At 31.9% G+C, this 22,444-nt stretch overlaps 1 protein-coding gene across 13 annotated transcripts in view; it reads right to left on the bottom strand.

Annotated features, from left to right (window-relative positions):
* Positions 1–22,444, bottom strand: part of Pka-C1 (Protein kinase, cAMP-dependent, catalytic subunit 1) — a 581,879-nt gene that overhangs the window by 31,513 nt on the left and 527,922 nt on the right. For all 13 annotated transcript variants that reach the window (XM_085808130.1, XM_085808129.1, XM_085808131.1 and 10 more), the window contains one exon: positions 8,919–8,980. In XM_085808130.1, the coding sequence (XP_085664256.1) occupies positions 8,919–8,980 (62 nt within the window). The remainder of the gene's footprint in view (positions 1–8,918; positions 8,981–22,444) is intronic.

The raw sequence follows: 22,444 nt of genomic DNA, 5'->3' as shown, positions 1-22,444 counted from the left end.
GTTGCAATTAGTGCAACCCACAATACTTGGTTATTTAGTCATTGTATGTTGCCACTCCATTTCCTGCTTTGCCATAGCAAGCTGTATAAAAAACAAATGGCAGCCACTATATTTTAGCATGTATGTAACAATTTGTTGCAACTAACCCTGTCCACAATGATGGATTGTTCAGTCAACACATGTTGCAGCTCCATTTCCTGCTTTAACATATTAAGTTGTATAAAACAATCAACAGCTAATAATAGTTTTAAAATTGAGTGAATCAATAAGTAACTTATGTAGCTCTCTCTTTGTTTACAGTTATATTACATCCAAATTTATTTCAGTGCAGAATATTTTTCTTTCAGAGTTATTGAACGTCAGGTATATTTAACAAAAATGGATAAGTGGTTAAAAAGTAGATTTTTCACTCAGAACTATAACTACCATGCACAACAACTTTAATCTCACGTCAGCACCAAACATTTCCAAAGAAATGGCTGGGGCAGTATGAAGCTATTAACCCTCTCTAGCTACATAATTTTTATTACATATTTCGAAATAGAACTGAATCATAAAGGCTGTCCAAAAATTGACACTGAAAAGTTATATAAAAGAAAAATTTTTAAAATTAATCTTGGTTAAATTATGATTTATTTTATGAAATACCTAATGTTATAACGTATTTCTCCCGCTTTCCGAGCATGCCTTCGTGGTGTAGTGGTTTTTGCACGCTGGGCCGGTATTCCAGAGGTTCGTGGTTCAATTCCTGGCGAAGGTGATTGCTAATTTTTCATCTCTCTGGCCTCGAAATAACTTAATGTCTCTTACAGTGGCACCCGCACTAAAAGGGTTGTGGATGATGACTCTCTGCACCCAGGATTTGGCGATTGGGTCCCCTAAAAAAACCCCAGTCGCCCTTTAAAAGGGAGAGTATGTTAGGTATTTCTCCCACCTTCTGAGCGTGCCTTCGTGGTGTAGTGGTTCTGCACGCTGGGCCGGTATTCCAGAGGTCCATGGTTCAATTCCCGGTGAAGCTGATTGCTAATTATTCATCTCTCCAACTTAAAAAAAAAAAAAAAAATCCTAATGTCTCTACAACGTAAAACATATATACTAATAAAAATATGCAAAATACTTGCAAAACATTTATTAGAAATGAAGTTTAGTATGATAAACTTCGAAACAAGGCTCCAGGCAAAACCCTACCTTGCAATCTTTGCACCCAATTAGTGTTTCTTTGTGAACTTTTTTTTTGCCAGTTTCAACTTTTTTGGGAGCAACAACAGTCTGCAAGGCTGTTTCTTGATGACATTTGGGGGTATATGGTTAGAAAAATATCCAGCAGTTAGTCTCATGGGACTGGAAGTTGAGCTATAGACATCTTTGAGCTTTGCAACGAGTGTGCAAAATGGTGGAAAAACATGCTTGCATATTTCACAGAAATATGGACAGGTAATGCCAACCCAGATCTAAATAAACAATTAAACATCTTAGAAAAGCCAAAATGAAACCATGAACAGGAAAAGAGCGTGTTGCATAGTTAAACAGACGGGGAAATTGCATTCCCTGCACAAATTTTGCTACTTCCATGTTGCCTGGGGAAATCACAGGATATGCAGCAAGAGGGTTCAATATTCTAAGAGATAGCCTGACTAAGAAAGTAAGAAAATTCCAAATAACTGTCCTCCTTAGGCAGGAAAAAAGAAAATATTTTGATGAACGTGTAGTATGGATTTTCCTTTACAAGAGACAAAGACATCCTTGATCCTCTAAAGGCCCGTCTACACGTAGCGATTTTCTCGGCCGACAATATCTGAGAGAGCTCACTTGTCCACACGGAACGATTTTTCTCGTTAGTACAGGAATTCACTCAGCCAATCACTATGAAAGGAAGTGCTTCCGCCCTCTACAGCATCACACTGTCTACGATTTGTAAACAAAGCTTACGGTTTTGTCAAATAGTCAAAATAATAGATGACTATTTTAAATAGCTACTATAGATACAGCTACAATTTTGAACTTAGCTACTGGTACAGAAGGGGGGAAAAATGCGTTTGGAACAGAAATTGGGTCAAACGAGAAATTCATAGTGCCTTCGTAATTCCCTGCTCCGGGAGTTGCGTATTGAAGACACAGTACAATTTGGAAAGTATTTACGGATGATGCTGTGTGATTTTAATTTTTTGCTAAATTTAGTTCGCAGGAAAATTTAAAAAAAAAAAAAAAATGCTTTTCTTTTGTGTACTGAGTACAGAGATTACTCCTTTTTTTAGTTTATTTATTTTTAAATTTCACTTTCTGGCACTCCTATTTGTGCATTTAAATCTTGAAATAATAAAATAACCATGTTTCAGAAAAAATAATTAACTACTGTGCTTTAAATCAAACCTTTATTAATGAATAAATAGATAATAATATCATGAATGTCAAACCAATATGAGTAAAAAGTATTAATAAAGAATAAAGATTACTACATTACAAAGCAACAGTGTAATTTCAGTGCAAAAATTTTAAATGAGAAATATCACAAAGGTGCAAAGTCTTAAGTAGTATATTGATTGAACATTAAAAAACTAATATCAGCATAAATAAATAATACAGTCTGAAAAACCATGATTATATGACTCTATCAGTTAATCAGCGAATAAAATTTAGCAGAATTAAATTGAGCTGCAATTTGCTTTCGCAAAATTCAATTAACACAAAACAGAATTTGTGACTTTTGACCAGTATATCTAAACTACGTGCCAACGGCCATTCGAAAAATAAAAAGAAAGACGTTAAAATTCAATAAACACCCCACATGTAGGCGAAAAAATAAAACGTGGCTTTTAAGCCATGCAGTTCAAATTTAGTGATGGAGAAACTAAATTAAAAAGTTCTTCCAGGCGCAGAAAGACCAAAATTAACGTGGGGGATCGAACCTACGATCTCGACGAATGGAGAAAACCTAGTCTACTTTTTGCCACTAGGCTATGATCGCTCGTGTAGGAGCTGTCGGAAAAGCTATATACTTGATCACCTATTTTCGGTGAAGTCAATTGAGTCTCTGCGCTGCTTTATTCTCGATTGGAGATTTTGCTTTTTGAATTTTTTCAATAAGTGTGACCACAGTTTCAAGTAGTTTCTGAATATTTTCATCTAGTACCCATGACATCATCATTAATAGCTTTTGGAACTTCTCTTGGGGGAGTTAAAATCATTTTCACCCGGAATTAGAAAATATTTGAATATATAAAGTAATGGGGAAGACAAATCTTATCAAAATAAGAGAATCCCTTAATTTTTTATTTTTAACATTTACATTACTCGTGTCCCACAACACATTTTCTCTATAGAAATCTATTTGTTGAGTTTCGCTCCAACGAAATGCAGCCATGTTTATTATTCCAAATGAGGAGAAAAGCACGTGATCACTCAAAGCAATCTTATTGGCTAGAGACTCCGATTTTATCGTACGCTAGTGAGCAGTGAACACCAGTTTTGAAATCGCGGCAGAGAACATGACCAATTTTTGGCGCATGCGCAGATCCTTAAAATTGTTGCTCTACGAGAAAGTTGGCCGAGAAAATCGCTTTGTGTAGACAGGCCTTTACATATAGAAGTGTTATGAAATGGAAGCATGAAACCTTTGTTACTGTTACATCGTTTAGAAACTGAACACCCCAATTACAAACAAAAATTAAAAAACATGTTTTTCAACAAATGTCTAAACATCCTCTCTCATCATCTAACAGAGACGATGGTAATTGAAGTTTCCAACAAAGTACGTTATTGTATTTCTAGAAGTCATATATATCACTAAACTCCTGAATCTTTGATGCTAAATAAATGTTAGGAAAAGAATATATCCAAATCATTAGCAGCATTTGCTTCTCAAACAGCATAAATTCTTGGATATAATTAAGAATAAAAAATAGTCTTTTTTTTTTTTTTTTTTTTCTGTAGATGTTGAAGCACTGATGTTAAAATACCTCTCATGAGCACATCTCAATTTTTGTTTGAAACTCAATAAGTATGAAGTTAGTTATTAATTCATTTAAAAATAATTATAGGTTTAATATTTTTTACTTTGATAGAACACTGTTTCAAGAATGCTTAGGGTTTTACTAAAGGCCTAGATCTCCTCCTCAATAGTCAATAGATTTATTAATTTACTCTTTTCTTAACCCTGTTTTAGAATAACCATTATTCAAAATAATTACGACACATTAATAACATTATGTTTTGGTTTAAAATATATATGTTATTACCACACTCATTTGATACATATAATGTAATAATCTTTATATCATCATACTTTATGACCTTATTCACTGCAATATATTAATTTTATGTTATTAAAATACTATACAGTAGCAAGATACATTGCAGGAATACTGCCAAGAGGGTGAGGGAGGGGTCATAATTTTGAAAAGAAAAGTTAGGGGTACTCTATATTACAAAGTATTGTTAAAGGGTACGTGAGAGGGAAATAGGTGGAAATCACAATCTTACAGAGTGCTACTGATTCCTTCAAATCCAATAAATTAATTTTTTTATACAGCCGACGAAGGTTATCCTGTTGCACGAAAAGTGTGAAGAGAAATACTGAAAGCCATTTTCATGTAGTTTAAATAAGTCATTTTATAAAATTCAGCAAACTACACTAACATAATATTTGATAAATAAGGTATGTTGCTGAATAATTTATACCATGGCCAATATATCCAAATATTAGACAGTCAATTTAATAAAAAGCTACAATTACTCTCCTGCAGGTTGTGTACATAAAATACGAAATGAGACAAAGTTTTAGCAGTTTAACCTAAACAGCACTTAAAGGAATAAAACAGATTCACCATGCTAGAAATACAGTAAATCCTCGCTATACACGATCTGATAAAAAAAAAAGGACCATCTCACAAAATATTGCAAAAACTGATTAATGAATCACACAAAAAGAATGATTAGCACTGTCGCATCTCTCAAAAGATGTTAATAGCAATTAAAAAAATTAAAAATTAGTTACAATTATTATTATGTATTGGGTTATATAAAATGGCTCCACACTTTTCTGGTACATTTTTTAACAAAAAGTTTCTTTATTGAAAATCAATTTTAATCAAGTACATATCGACCATTATTATCTATGACCTTTTGTCATTTTTCGGGTAGCTTCATATTTCCATGGGTGTAGAACGGTGGATGCAACAAAATTTATCAACCAAGCTCCTTCAATTTGTTCCGACTCATCAAAGATGTGTGTGGCCACGCATTGTCATGATGGAACACAATTCCCTTTCTGTTGACCAATTTTTGGTTGCTCTTTCTGGATTGCTTCGTTCAAACGGTTGAGTTGTGCACGATACAGGGCCGAACTAATAATTTTGTTCGGTTCCAGCAGCTTATAATCGACAATTCCTTTCCAATCCCACCTTATTTGGTGACAATCCAGGCTTTGAAGTCATTTGTGGAAGGTCACTGGCCTTTGACCATGATCACTTGCGTTTGATATTCTCGTATTTCACCCATTTTTCATCGCCTGATGGTAATTTGATCAATCAAATTTCTTTGTGTTAATTCATGTGGCACCCAAACATCGAGCTTCTTTTTGTACCCTGCTCTTTTCAAATGATTCCAAACTATCATGTGGGTGATGTTTAGTGCCTCCGCTATTTCCTGACAGCTTGCGTGCCGGTCTCACTCCACCAGCTGCAAAATTTCATCAACTTTTTCAGTGACTGGCCGACCAGAGCAAGGTCTGACATCGAAATTTCTTAAAAGGAATCGAGCAAACCACTCCTGGGTCCTTTGTTCACTCAAGCATCCTCACTATACACACCTTTTTACTTCCTTGTACGAAGTAAAAAGAAAGTATTGTAATCGCGAAAAGCTTCAGGCAGCATATTTCAATGAAAATATCCATTTTGACCGCTATCGAATGCAATTTAACGATGCTTTTGTGTGATATCCGTACGTAAGGACAGAATAAAATACTCTTTTCCTTCAAAAAAATTATAAAACTGCTTTAAAATTAATTTTGAAGAGAATTTTTCGTGGCGTCTGTACGAACGCATGTACGTACGTTTCTCGCATAACTCAAAAACGAGTAGCCTCCGAATGTTGAAATTTTGTATATAGGACTGCTATAACATATGTAGACGTGCACCTCGTATTTTGGTTGCAATCGGCCGCACCAAACGTATATAAATATATTTATATATATATCCACTCTGTTACCCGGCTCAGTGATCTCAGTTTCTTTACTCTTATATGTTTGTAAATTGTAAATTTTTTGCTTTAAAAATGATTGTATTATGTTGTTTTTATCTTCCGGTTAAGGTTTTTATGCCTTTAGTAAATCTCTATGCAATATTTTTAGAATTATCAATAATTTTAAAGTTGTCTAAGTGCCGCTAAGCCCTTTTTTTATGGCGACCATTGATGTTTACATTTGAAACAGGAGACTAGTGGATTTGTTGCCAATCTACAGAAACTTAGCTTCGCAACAACAAAGATAACGCATTCATTTATTATTGCCAATTAAATCATGCTTAATTCTTTCTGGAATTTTTTCGAGGAAATAAGTGTTTAAGATTTACTTTGTAATTTTTAATATAGATATTTTGAGTTTTTATGTATTTTTGCCTTCTCGCGAAGTGAGAGCTGAATTAATTAAATGAGAAATACACAATCGTCTGTGAAAAACTGTTTCTTTTTTGTTTTGTTTGCTTAATTTCTTTTATACATCATTCTAGCTTTATTATAGTATTTGAATAGAACATGTGGCAACAATTAGATAATTCTATTCTTTAAATGATATAAATTTTGTGCATTATGAGTTATAACACGAATGAAATATATAAGTTAACTGTTATATAATTATTGGATTATATAACAGTTAACTTAATTTTTGTTATATAATTATTATATAAGTTAACTGTTACATAATTATTAATACTATTAAGTGAATCTAGCGCCAGAGTGTCAAAATACTAGAGTGAATTTTAAAGAATGCATTTATTCTATTGTGGTTTATGCGCTGTCGGCGAAGTAGATTTAATTCAATCCAATAAGTTTAAATGAAATGCAAGAAAAAATGCGTATAATTTAATATTCCGTACAAGGAAGTCATGTGGTGTACACATCAGATTTTTTATAGTAAAAAAAGCATCACATAGCATATTTCTTCATATATTTCACTCATTTTCAAATTCATATAAATTTTTACACGAGCAATGAACTAAAAATCTATCTTCACAAACAATGGAAGCTGAATATCATCTTTTCAGCATATGTTCATTTGAGACACTGTGAGTGTTGCCAGATATATAGACATGAACATCATCTAGGAGCAAAAAAAGTGCGGAGACTTTTTAAATGACCCAATATTTTTTTGTTTTTCAGTTTTATCATACATTAATAATTTCACATGAAAAATTATTAAAAATTCGGGGTTTAGACCCAACACTCTACCTACACATTTCCATGAAAAATAAACATTTACAATTACAAATAAGCTTGAATCCTAAACAAAGTGCTGCCTGATAGCTCAATCATAGAACCAATTGAAGATCTATGTCTGAATGGATCAATGGTTCTTTGGCTCAATGCATGCCACAACAGGATTTTTTAAGAGACATTTATTGTTATTGGTTTCTTAAGAAATGAGTGGGAGAACCTGTTTCGTATCGCCTTTTTATTAGAACACAGGGAAGAAGGGGGTGAAGACAAAAGAATAGTAACTTAAAGATATTTTCACTAGTCTAATAACCCAACCACGATGAATTTAAAGGATAGTAATTTTTCAGTTCAAGTGGAACCAAGAAGTTTGTTCATTATAAGCCAAGTTTACTATAGCAAGGTTTGACTGTATACTAAAGAAGTAAACTTAGATATTACAACTGACCCTAGAACGATATGGCTATTATGCACCTCAACTCTTCATACAGCTAAAAATCTGCCCAAAGATTTTGAAACACAGGCCACTAATCTACAGCGATACTAAGAACTGAAACAATGAATCAAAACATATCTGTATGTTATATGTATCATAAATTCAAATATTAATGTTAAACAACACAATTTTTTTTTTGATATGGAAGAGAAAAAGCATTTACAATACTGCAGCATATTTAACAATACCTAAGGTTACTTCCTCTGCTTGCAAGATGAATCATCTGTCTCTTAGAACGTGCATTAATTTTGCCTTGTGTGATAGAATTGCTCAGTCAAAACTGGAACGGAGCTTAGTCAGATAGACCTTGTGTGCTTTGCCTAAATCATATAATCCAAATCTTACGTGATACAGAACACTGCAGAAGCTGTATGTAATAGCATTACATAGAGCAAAAATTGAAAGATTCTATAATAAATTTGCGTACATTTCATATCAAATTATTTTTTCTCTTATGTTTCTGAATTACATAGTTCACCCATAAATTTTACAAACTGCCATAAATTTACAAATTACCTACCAATTTTTTAATGAAAAAAATCCACATCTAAGCTGAATGACAATTGCAATTTTAATGCATGAATACAACTGCATGCAGATATTCACTAATATGAGTTAAACTCAATCAGGATGGGAAATAATTTTTTTGAATAAAGTACTCTGAGAAAAGTAAGAAGCACAGTGAAACTTTTTCGAGATGACAACCCATGGTTCCAGATCACTACCAATATTCCAAGAAATACTAATAATATTGAGAGATGGTCATCATGAGTTATATCATATTCACAACATAAATCGATAAAAATACCAAAAAACACAAACTTACTTATCAAAGAAATTTCTCATCATCCATTAATTACTGCCCAAATCTTATGTTCATAAAAATCAAACAAAATATTAAGTTGAAAAAATTTAACATACCCTAACCTGGGATGCCAACTTCAATGAAAATTGCTTTAGAGTTAATTACAAAAGTAAAACATATAAGCCAACTCACCTTACTAGGATTATTCCATTTTTCCTCAAATTCCTTCCTTGCTTCTTCGAGGAAAATTTTCACTGAAAGAATATTTATTTATGAACACAATCTTTTATACTTTAAACAAAGAAATAAGACATCCTACATTAGAGAGAGAAAAATACTTTAAAAAGAACAATATTACTGTTTTATATATTTGTGCACCACTTAAAAAATGTTTCATAAGATACTTATAAAGAAAATAAAATCACCTCTGAATTTAAAAACTTTGCAATATATAAGAGAAAAATGCAATTCAAATACTGCTTCATTTAATTTAAAAGAAGAATTTGCACATAAACATATGATTTAGAATAACTTATAAGAATTTGTTCATTGTCACTTTTTATAAAAATTTTATTTTACACACATAATGTATAGTGACTATATAATAAATCAATTTTCTGAAGTTAAAATTCAACACCCAAGTTTCTTATATTTTTATTACCTGAACTATTGTGCATAGCTACAACACACATAAGGAATTACTATTCGCTGGTGGAATTACTATTCGCTGGTAACAATGCACTTTGAAAATTTATCCAAACTATACTGAATTTAGGATTATACTTAAACCTTTACACCAGAAGTGCCCAATATCACAATTCAGAATGATTTATAACATGAGAGAAGAATTAATTAAAGCAAACTAAGCCTAAAACCATATAAAAATATAAAATAATAAAAGGCAAACTATAAAAGTGGTTTTCAATTTTTAGATTTGATCTGCACTTTACATAAAGTTGCAGTTTTGAAACTGAGGCCAAATGGTTACATATGAATACCTTTTCAGATAAATGTTCCACTTGCGAGTTTTGTTATTAGTACGCTGAAATATAAAAATTAAGATAAAAAATCATGTTAAGAATAGCTTATAAAATGTATTTTAAAAAAAAAGGTATGTGCATTTTTCTTTGAATACTGATCCCACACAAACACTTCCAGTTTTAATGCTTCTCAAAATACAGTAAAGAGTTTTAAGAAAATAATCTCATAACCCTTCTATTCTTGATTCTGAACCTTATAAAAATACAAAAGATAAATTTTATATGGTCGCAGTAATGCAAAAAGTTCACTTAATACAACATTCATCATGCTTTGATAAGGCACATAAAAAAAATCTCCATACCCTTATATGCAAAATTTGCCAGATACTAGTAATTAACAATTTCAGTAGCCAGTTTAATGTCAATAATTAGCAGTATTTTGACAATGCTTTTGTATTTGTTAAAACAGTAACATTTATTTTGTAATTTTTTCAAAATCCAATATGGTTGAAATCATTTAATAACAGGCACAAAAAAGCAGCCTGTCAGTAAATTCAGTTTCTGAAATCTCTTTGAACTTTGCATATGAAATACATTGCATTTCATATAGTGAACAATTTACTAATCAGACTTTTTGCTTTATAAGGGCAATAGAGAAGATAGAAGATATTTGTTTAAAAAACTCACCCATCCCCCATATTAAAACTCTATCTCGCGCATGTATGCATACACACACTACAAGTTATCAACCGTTTTGATACTCATATTTCTGATTTTAATACTACTGAATCAAACTTCACAGCAACTAACATTTTTTCCTTTAAATCTGCTAATTTTTTTAATTGCCTTCTCTCACAAAGCACATAAGAACGCTATCACTACTAGGCATGTAAGTAAAATAAACTGCATGATTTTAAAATTACAAAGATCTACAGCTTTAGTATTTTTGCATGCTAAATCTAAATTATTTGAAAAAATGCATGAAAAATTATAAATTATTAGATTTACAAAATAACATAAAGATGCATAACTGGTTGGCAAATGTGCACTTTGCATTCTTTTACAAATGGTGTTATTAAAAATGATAAATAATAATTCACAAAAGTATAACTTAATAACGACAATTTTACTGCTAACTGCGTTTGACTGGTATTCACATGTTTTATCTATTAATCCAATGCAGGACTTTCAAAGAGACTAATTGAACTAATTATGCAAATTTACAAATAAGACTCCATAATTTGAGTACTTGTGACCAAAGAAGCATGGATGCTGATGATGCTTAAACTTCTCTGGATATATTATGACCTTATACACTGAACAGATGCCAGCAATTATTCTTTATGTTTGATGACAATCAGCTCTGACTAACTGACAGTACCTCAGAGAAATTCTACAGTACGGATCATTTTAGACTCCTGAAACCAGAATATTCACAGCAATTTGCATGCTATGCACAAAAATAAACTCACAGATTTTAAAAGGATTATTTACTAAGAATAGAAATTTCTGATATATATTCTTAAATACTTATATAGTTGTTAAGATAACTAATTACAGCAAAGGAAAAAAAAGGCATTCTGAATAGAATACATGACTTTGCAATTTATTTTATGAGTTCAAGAGTTTTCATCTATACTTGAACACAAGTGAGCATGAAGAATTTTACCAGAAAAATTATTGTTATTAAATAATCTTATCTACTTAAAGCTGATCAGATCTAAATCTTCATGCAATTTTTTGATTTATAAATCACATTAAACAATTAAAAGAATTCTTGTTTGAAAAATTTAGTAACTATTCCATTTTAAATTTAATGCTGAAATATTTGGGAGTAAAATAAACCATAACTACTGCCAAATTTTTCACAAAATAATAAACATACACTTACTTATCTCTTAAAGTTTTCTGCTGCCCTACTTTAATAGTATTACATGCATCCATTCTAAACCTGAGTACCATGAAGTCAGTTACTTTACATTCGCGAGCATTTTTTAACATCGTATTTATTGTGTTCTACAATTTCTTGTGGATGAAAAGGGAACAAATTAAGAACAGCATGTCTGCATTTAACCTGACAACAAATTTGGTAAAAATGTTGTGCACACTTAAACAGAGCAGTGGAATTCACTGAAAATGCTACAGGATGATGCTGCAGTTTACCTGCTTTGTTGATTAGTAAGGCAAATTACACAAGGGTAAGTTAAACTTCAAAAACTGTTATATATGAGTTGAAGCTTATTATTCTGCACTGTGCAGTGCCAGAGAATGTAACAAATGACAATGAAATCATTACAGAATACCAAGGAAGAAAATACGTATCTTATAGCCCAGGTGAACTTACCAGACATACTGAATACAAGATGGATTGCTACCAAATTCCCACTGTATTGCTAAAGGTCAACTGAAGGCAGCACAGCATGGAAATGTGTAGGAAGCTTCATCAAAAGATTTAAAAAGACTTATCAAGAAACAACCACCAAGATGAAAGTCTTGTTTATCCGTGGCAGATTTATGACGTGAGGCGGAGGTAACCTCACCGGAACTTTTGCAAGATACAGTGCATGTTTACCGTTTTCTGATAACTAATTAATGGTTTGTGGGCTCTCTAAAACATAAGGCCTTTCACTAATGCAACATGTACATCTTAAATTTGTCATTCACTATAACCCAAGAATACTTGTAAGGTTAGCCAGAAGCAATGTTGACCAACTTCTTAGAAGCTAAAAAATATATTTGAAAGTAACTTATTCTATCTGATGGGTTTACAAATGTTAAGTTTATCTGTGATATCTTACGATAGCTACAGAAGAAAATGCAGAGATAATACCTCATAAAATGGCATAATACTACATCCTCCATTATGAAAATGCACTCAACTTATCCATCCCGTGTTGATCAAAAACCAGGTATTAATTCATGCACTTTTGTTTATCACACCACTGTTGTTCAGGATGAGATTGAGCAGTGGAACTTCAGCACACTCAGCTTAAGTACTTGAAGGTTGCAATACAATATTACGATCGGCCACCTCTCCAGCCTTGGCCCACTGAGTAACCTTCAGTAACAGGATAATGCTTTCAACAGTATCACAGAGGCTTCTGTTGCTTTACTGATGCTTGTTTCAGTTACATCTCAGTGGATGAAAAATGATACCCCTATAAAAGTAAGTTTGAATCGTAAAGAACAAAATGTCAATGCCTCTGCCAAAACAACCCATGTAAATGACAGGCAGCAGCATCACCAAAACACCATATTATCAAAACTTAGCATCTGGCTGATACAGACATGTTTGCTTATATTCACCCCCTGAACATTAAAAAAAGAGCACATGTTGTTGGAATCATCCGTCAGAAGTTTCAACAGCTACAAAACCCTATCATTACTCTTTTTTTTTTTCTCTGGTCACTTGAGATGTGCCATAAGGAGTACAAGTCTTTACAAAAAATGTCCAACTGAATGAAAAACCGAAAAACTTCTTCCACAATGATCACTTTTGATCAAATTGGAAGAGAAACACGCTGGTGTAAAATACAAAGATAGCCAAAAACACAACCTTAGTTTCACATAAATTTTGAATAAAACTGTTATCAATTTCAGAGACATGTTCTTCTTCTACAGTAGCAAAATAAATTCTGCAGAAATGAAAACGGGGACAACCATTTTATAACAAAAGCAATGGACAGAGTAAAGTGAAAGTGAACATAATGTTATTCAAGGAAGAAAACAGTAACGATACACAAAAAACTAAGATATTAAAATTTTGAAAGCATGAGATTAGTTATTTAAGTATGGGCAAAGGACACAGGGGTAATCAGTCTAAGAGCAGGGATAACTTCATGGAGAGATTCTTTTTGGCTTGTATTTCTGTAAATGATGGAAAACCACAAAAATATGTAACCAGCCTATATCTGAGTTCAAGACCAGAAATAACTTCCAGTATTAAGGAAGCTTTAAGGGTTCCACTACTTGAAAGTATTAGGAAGCAATGGACTGGAATTGTGATGAACTAAAGAAGATGAATATTTTTTTAACGTGAAAAGGTTCAAGGAAACCCAGTCCACCAAAAGAAAAAAAAAAAAAAAAATTATCCATAATTTTTGCAGAACCAAAGTCAAAACTGGGATTTGAGTGGCCAAATATGATTATGATTAGCTAATGAAGATTTGTTTTCTCCCTTCTTTTTGAATATGAGATCCACACTCCTTGACATGAAATCTTAAATGCTCTTTTAATTTGGGCGATAACCTGACAAACCACAATGACGGGATATGCTATAAATTCCCCAAGAATTAAGTCAGTGATAGGATTTTTAAGAAATTAAAAAAAAAAAAAAAAAAAAAGAATAGGTAAGAAAATAATCTGTATGTTTAACTCTTGAAGAATCAGAGCAAATTACACAGAATGCATATGTACGCACACTGACCAATGAATTAGAAACCCAAGATCAATATTTTATTGGATCACCTTAAGCATGGATAACTGCTCTGTTTGATCTGGGCATAGAGTCTACATGTTTCTGGAGTGCATTTACATCCAGAGAATATTATGCATTAGCTGCACAGCTTTTCAGATCTTGTTAAATTAGATGGAAGAGGGGAAGTGCTGTCGGATGCGTCTTCCCACCATATTCCACACATTTTCTATGGGGTTAAGATCCGGGCTATTTGGTAGCCAGGTAGGTTTTGTAGGAAAGGTGTTGGAAGTCAGACAGATGTCCAGCAAACCAATTTTGAACACTTCTGGAACGATGTATAGTTGTATTATCATACATGAAGTATGCGTGCCATCAAGGCAAAAATGCAACATTGCAGGTAGCACTTGATTTGCCAGTATATCTAGGTATCTCATGGTTGTTTGTTTACGCTTGAGGAACACCAGAACACCACTGCCATATCAGCAGAACATGCCCATATCATGACATTCCCATCAGACCCTTGCACAGTATGGGTAAGGCAATTTGTCTTACCCACACTTCCAGAGATTAAGAGACTTCTAAAATTATACAACAAAGTTTACAACATAGCAAACTTAAGTATGGACTCTTCAATTATAATAATAATTTTACATATCATAGCTGCCAATCTTATAAGTATGAAAAAACGGGAGTTTTATAGCTGAGTAACAGCCAGATTTCAAAAGAATCCCAAACTGACATAAATTCGCTTTATTACATATTTAATAATATGTTAATACCAACAGCCAATCACATAATTCAGCTACAATGTGATTTTGATGTCAAAAATGTTAATTACGTACTTAACCCTTTCGGTCCTAATGGGCACATATGTCCCATAGATTAGATTTCATGCCCTACTGGGTTAAGAAAAAACACTTTTAACTGGGTTTTTACATTTGCAGTGTTTTTAAGGAATTAGGGAACAAATATATGACTAACGAAAGCTGGAAGAACTTTTCGATTGCAGATGGTGCACTTATGTTTTCGAGCACGTTGGTTACTCAAGTTTTAATGCCTTTTTTTATTATTTTACTTTACAGTAAGTACAATTATATTTAAGGCATATTTAGTATGAAATAGTTCTTACTGTTCTTATTTAGTAGTAATTTAACATTTTTAATGTTCATTTTAATTCTTAATGTTTATTTAATTCAAGAAATTTTGAATAAATTCTTTTTGTGGGATATATTGTCCCAATCGCATTTAACAGTGGGTTATATCCCATTAGTGATCAAATTACTACATGCTGATATATTATGTTTGTGTTTATGAAACATATATGAAAATTTTTGTTATATATGAACTGCATGTGACAGAGTTTACATTTTGTAATATTCACATTATATATTACTGTAAATTTTAGTTTTGTTTTCTGAGAAAGGGTAACATCCTAGACCAGTGGTACGCAAGAGAAAAATAGGTGGTATGCAAAGAAAGTATACTTTACTATTAAATTAAAAAAATCTAGTGAAGAAAAAGAAGACTTGACAGAAATTGCCTAACTGAAGATTTCAAAAACAACACACTTGTTAACATTTGGCTGAACAGAAAAAAAGGACTTAAAGGCATTTCAAATAAAGCTGTTAAATTTTTATTGCCTTTTTGCACAACCTATTTGCATGAACAAGGATTTTTTTTTTTTTTTTTTTTTTTTTTTTTTTCATGTTTTATTAGAAAAATAAGTACAGCATAAGAGTGGATCCTAATTTACGGTTAAAACTAAGTGAAATAAGACTAGACATAAAGAAATCATTCTCTCCTAAACAGGCCCAAATTTCACACTAAATTTTAGAATTAAAGTATTATAACTTAAATTTTGATAATTAAAATGGTAACCAATTTTTAATCTAATATTTTTTTACGTGTACATCTTTAATACAAATAGCTAATAGGTTGTGAAAATGGCAAAATATACTTTTTGCAATATTTCTATTGATAAATTGAAAAATAATCATTGAAAAATGTAGTGGTAGTGCTAAATTTACTAAGTTTTTCATTTTTTTGTTTAGATGGTATGCGTTAGCTAAAAGGTTGAGAACTGCTGTTGTAGATGATTGGGACAAATAATACTAGTTGACGAAACGATTGAGACATATTGTCCCATGAGATTTTTACAGGAAAAGTTAAAAACTTTAAACACATATTACACTTTTTTAGTACATCAACATTAAATTCGTTTATTGGTTAAATTTTAATCATGCAAAAGTCCGGTCGAAAGGGTTAAATTTTATACTCTCAAATTTTATTCTTATTCTTCTTATATTTTTATAGCTGAACACCCCAAGCATGGAAGAAAAAGCTTAAATTTATCAAAGTACTTTCAAATATGATGATGAGATTAAATACTTAAAGTACAAATAATTATGAAGATAAGCTTTATAATATACCATATATTGGTGTAAAACAAAATTAAATGCAAATATTTATCAATTAAATATAAGTTGAATCTTCATATAAAGTTATAAAAATGTTGGCAACAGACTAAGACTTATTCAGATAAAAATTAATAAGAAAATTTATTAGGAGTGGGGGTATGAAATTTGCACAACTTATGTTTCATTTATTCAATAAATTTCATTTATCACTGAAAAACACTCATTAGTAGAGGGTAAATCTTAAAAAACTGGATGATTTGATTCACAGCCAAGAGACCAGGAGATGTGATAAAAATAACCAGGACAGCTGACAGATATCCCATTAACTATCTTTACGTATATAACATTACTTAGAAATATTGCTTCAATTTACAACTTCTAGAATGTTAATAAATTTGACCACAATACGATAAATACAAAAACAAATTAAACTAGGATGATGAAAATATATACAGTGATTCCTTGTAGAGAATAATATGAAATATATATATATATAACCCACTAAGTGTCATGCCCAAACGAATTTCGCCAGTTTTGAGGAAAAGTCATTAATGAGTCATACTATTATTACAAATAAAATGGGCATGTAAAAAATTTGTACTGCAGAATTTTGCACTTCTAAGGCAATATTTTTCTTATGAGTACTTTAAACACGAAAAACGCATCAACAGAGTTTCATTTATGCTTTAAGCAAAAAAGTTTTAACAATCACATATACGGTCAAAAGTCGTTAATTCGGACACCCATAATCCGGACCTCTAAGCTACAAACTTTCTGCGCATGCGTCCTATTGACGCATGCGCGTAAGACCTTTACGGCTGCGAATTTGCGTGTGCAAAATACGTTTACGAATGCGCGTTTAATGTATAACGGACGGTATAAGCTAAGCTAAAATTATCTAATTATCTATTTCAGATAATGTTACAGATTGCGTTGTTCCTTAATCTTCGAATTGGATCCGGCTTATTATTTTTTGCAGACTGTTAGAGCAATTTTATAAAAGTAAGCTTGAACTTTCGATTATGTAAAATAGAATTTCCGATATATATTTACTAATATGTAAAGGATCTACAAAGCGAAAGTATGTTTCGGAGTCCATTAAACAAAAAGTGGAATTGCTGCAAAAAACTGATAAAGGCATATCCTTTGTTTATCTAAACTTTAACGTTTGTTTATCTAAATTTTGTTTATCTTTAACGCCGCGGCGCACAATGAATTGGAAGTTGATCTGTCAGCACTATCCTTATCTTCAGGGCAGATGTTTTTATTTTATTTGGCTTATAATTGCTTACTAAATGTAGTATTTCATCTCGATGTACTCCGTCTTTGATATGATTTAAATCAAATGCCTCGTCATTTTAATTCGCTTCCGATAGGGAAGAAAGTGACAGAGGTTATTGAAAACGAAAAAATTTCGATTGACAAATTAGTCGGTATTCTCGACACAGCAATTATGGGACTTGAACAGCGGAACTTTGTAACTGAACAAGAAATTATGTCTGTTTATAGAATTAAAGAGAATGTATTATCACATAAAAAACGAAGCAACTTAAACAACTTACATTGAAAGAAATGTTTAATAAAGTAAACAAATAAATATTAAGCTTTTTTTTTTGTAAATTTTGATACCCTTTAGATCATAATTGTTCTTTATTTCGTAAATTATGGTTTCATATTTTTAATTTTATAATTTCTGCATGCCATTTTACCAGATTTAAACTGATGATCTATAAACCGGAATCGCCGAAGTCCCGACGAGTCCGGATTAACGACTTTTGACTGTATACACAATGAGGGAATTATATGAAGTCATACATAGGCAGTTATTTTTTTAAAAAAACAACAATGTGCATTCTATGATGAAAATTGTCTATTTCTGTGCTTACACTATACTTTGCTTCTACACAGGAGGAAAGCATTTTTAAGAACTTTTTATATGATTGTCTCATTTTGCCTGTTATATTCTATTTTCACCTATAAGCAATAAACAATTACTAAATATAAAGTGAGCTTTAATTAATTATTTTTTATGCAAAAGCTTTAATTACTTTTTTAAAGTAAAAGCAGGAAAAGTGTTAAAATTCTTACGAGCTTTTGATGTTTACATCAGTTTATTTGCATTTACTGAATCTGTTGAAGGAATTTTAAAGGAGAAAGTTCTTCCCCACATACATATGGTTTTATAGAATGCTCTTGGACAATGTTTAAAATGCATGATTTGTGCTGAACTGCATGCTCACATGCTCTAAGAGCAGCACTTGTGCAGCCACAAAGTAGTCCATGATAAGATGTTTTGTGTTACCATGGCAGTTACTAAAAATAAAGTAAAAAGGGCATTTGGAAGACTTCTTTTTGTGTGTTTACATTTTGATGATGGTTTTCACTAAAGTTTCATGTCAATTTCTGGTGCTTTGGTTTGAAAACTGTGTATGAACCATATAATACGGTAGTTACATTCATAAAATAGAAACTTACTCTTCATAAATTGTCTTAGCAACCCATGAAATCTTTGGATGTTGTAAGGGAGGTGAGTAATGTTTTAGTTTTGAGAATTTGTTGACAAATTGCATTTCCTTTGCAATAGTTTGTTTCAGTTTCAAGAAATTAAGTTAAATTCACATTTTGTAGTACTCGGTTGTTTATGGTTTCATTTTATACTGATTAGCATTTTAAGGTTTTTATAGCTTGAACTGAAGTGTCATTTGGCAGTACAGATCTGTTTTGTTGTTGTAGTACTGTTTATCTGAATCGATTGAAAAAACCCGATGATTTAGAAAGTTTTTTAATGCAGTTACAAACCAAAGACAAACAGCTCAAATTTACAGACAATAAAATCAAAGGTCTTTTAGATGATGCAGAAATCCTATTGCAAATACAGTGCATTGATGAATGCGATGAAGTAATTATTTTCAACTCAACAAAGCTAAAAAATACTTTTGGTTAGAAAGATGTGTTAATCAATGTCTGTGTCTAAATGCTGAATATGATCCCATTAAAGAACTGTTTTAATTTACGCGAGTTGAGAAATCTGTATTTTAAGTGCCAAACGTTGAAACGTGAAAAAAACGTTGAAAAAAAGAAAGCCAAACGTGAAAAAGTCGTTCTCTTGAGAGTTTAGGTATAAAATCAGAAAATTACAGCATACTGCTTTGGGCTGTAATTTAAAAACTTTTTTCAAGCAACTTAGCTTTGTAATTGAGCAAAATTAAACCTAAGCACTAGTCATAATTTAAAAGAGTTTATGGATTTTTTGCATCATTCCATTACTGCACGACAAAGAACGTTTCATATACTTTCTCCATCTTTTCATGCATCACACATCTAGCATAAACACTCTAACTGCAGGGTCTTCTGCGCTCCCAAATGCAATAAATTGGTTTCTTCTGCTAATAATGATAACCAATGCTACTTCGAACACTTGCGTATTTTGCAGTCAGGAGAACTTGAGCCATTTGTGCCATAATTTGAACACTCAAAAAAAGAGAGAGAAGCTTTTACATAAAAAAGGATATTTATTATGCTGCAATACAAAACTGCTATCTAAAAGCCCACAAAAGGAGTAAACTGCTCCCTTTGTAACAGTAAATAAACCTGTTCAGTATGCTTAAAATTAGAAAATTCTTAAAAACAAAAACCTGAATGTGACTTGGAAACAAAATCTAATGAAACAGTTGGTACTTCTTTGTATTACAAATGACTAAAAAGGAAATTTGTTGCAAAGGCAGAATAGGACTGGATAAAGTATGAACAAGGGCATGTGTACTCTTCTGAATTAGAATGCCTTAAAATGGAAAGCAAATTCGTAAGGAATTGTCTCTTTAAGAGCTAGCTGCATTTTTAGATGAAAATGTTATTTTGCAGGTGAGAGGTTGGCTTAAAAAAGCAAGATTTTCCAATGAAGAAATCTATCTAATTGTTTCAGACAAACAGTCAAAATTTGCCAAGTTATTAATTTTTAAGAGACAAGGTGGAGTGTCTGACACTTCTGCTAAAAGTAATAATTAGAATTTTGGATTCCAATGGGTAGACAAACTATAAAAGGGATTTTAAGAAACTGTCTTTATCTGCAGCAGATACTCTATAAAACCTGGTAAACAAATAACAGCTCAATTGCCAAAGAATCGAATACTAACCCCCCCCCCATTTACTGTATCTGGAGTTGATTTCACTGGTCCATTTTTTTTTCGTTCACGGATAGACATTCGACAAAGGTCTTATAAAGTCTTGTTTATATGCAGAGTTCTGGAGCATTTCATGTCAAACTGATTGCCGATATGTCGATGAAAAGTTTCATTTTGTCCTTAAGACCTTTTTTTGGCAAGAAGGAAGAATTAAGGTCATCATTTCTGATAATGCTAGGAATTTTAAGACCACGGACAATATTTTGAAAGGTTTTTTCCAAATTTGGACTGATTTAGACTCTTAACAGTTTTGTTGCAATACATGAAATAACATAGCAGACTTATTGCCCCTCATGTCCCATGGTGGAGTGGTGGCTTCTATGAAAGATTCATGAGGAGTATAAAAGAACCTTTAACCCATTAACCGCCAAAACTACAAGTAATGTTTCTTTTCTCATGAAAATAATAACAAAAATTAAATTAAGCATTTATAACATAAATTTACATTGAAAATTTAAAAAAAATGCTCTTACCTGTGGAAAACGCGAGTGTTGCGTTCGCGCAACGTCAGCGGAATAAGACTACGGATGTTTAGTGAGTAGGATTGTACTCGTGTGATGTTTCTTTTGAGTGGAGCGCAGGATTATTTTTTAGCTGTATAAGGTTTTATAAATCTACAAATCACTTTACTTGTAATTACAGTAAGACCCCGCTTAACGCGGGGGATACGTTCCATAGAAGTAGAGCGTAATGCGAAACAGCGCTAAGCGAGGCTATCTTAACATGTAAATACTGGGGTTAGGGGAAGACGGATAAAAAATGGTTAGGCATTAAATTTAATAATGTTTTTTTTTAATAAAAATAAAATCAAACATTTATTTCTTACAAAAATAAAAACAATATAAACGCATATACTTTTAAAAACAAATAAAATTCTCAGTCAGATCATTCAGTCTATTCTGGGTTTCCAATTTTCTGCCTTTTTGTCAAGAAGGCATTATGATAGATTGGCTTAATGGCCTATTGCATTCAATTTTGTCGTCAATCCATATAGACAGTCGTTTTCCCATTTCCTCTATAATGTTATTTCTAGAATGGGTAATTCTAGTTGCAGAGCTTGACGTAGTTGCAGTTGCCGATGACAGTATTTTTTCTTTATTCTTAAGAATTGTCCTTATTGTTGAAGTTGCCAAAATCAATGCAGCACTAATCTGAGATTGACGTTCACCAGAATCTAATCTTCTAATCACTTGCATTTGAGTTTCCAGTGAAATGCTTTTTCTGGTTGCTTTCTTTTCTTGTTTTTTATTATCACCCATGATAAAAACTAAAGATCATAATATTTGTCACTGTATTAATCGTTATAGTATTATACAAATTTAAACTTACAATAATGTCAACAAATGTTTCAAATGATAAAAATGCGTCCACAAAGCAAGAAACACAACTACACTGTTTCGGATACGTTATTTGGAAACCTAGCGCTGCGCACAATTTCGGAGAATCCCCGGGTTGAAATAAAAGAGCGCTAAACCGAAACAGCGTTAAGCGGGGTCTTACTGTAATTTAATATTAAAATACACATTGTATTTCTTTTACAAATACAGATTATTTCAAATGAAAGATTCAAGCATGAAAAGCTTGATTACAATCATGATGTAAAGCTACATTACATACTTTGCATCTATAAACAGTCTGGCTATGGTATTCTTTACAACAAAATCTTTTGTTATAAACGGACTTTACGATAAAATGTCTACCATCTACATGCAATGGTTTTTTG

The sequence above is a fragment of the Stegodyphus dumicola genome, chromosome X1 (assembly GCF_044657685.1).
Source record: "Stegodyphus dumicola isolate Sdum_Otavi_A_Nest chromosome X1, ASM4465768v1".
Lineage (NCBI taxonomy): Eukaryota > Metazoa > Arthropoda > Arachnida > Araneae > Eresidae > Stegodyphus > Stegodyphus dumicola.
This window is presented reverse-complemented; position numbering and strand designations above follow the sequence as displayed.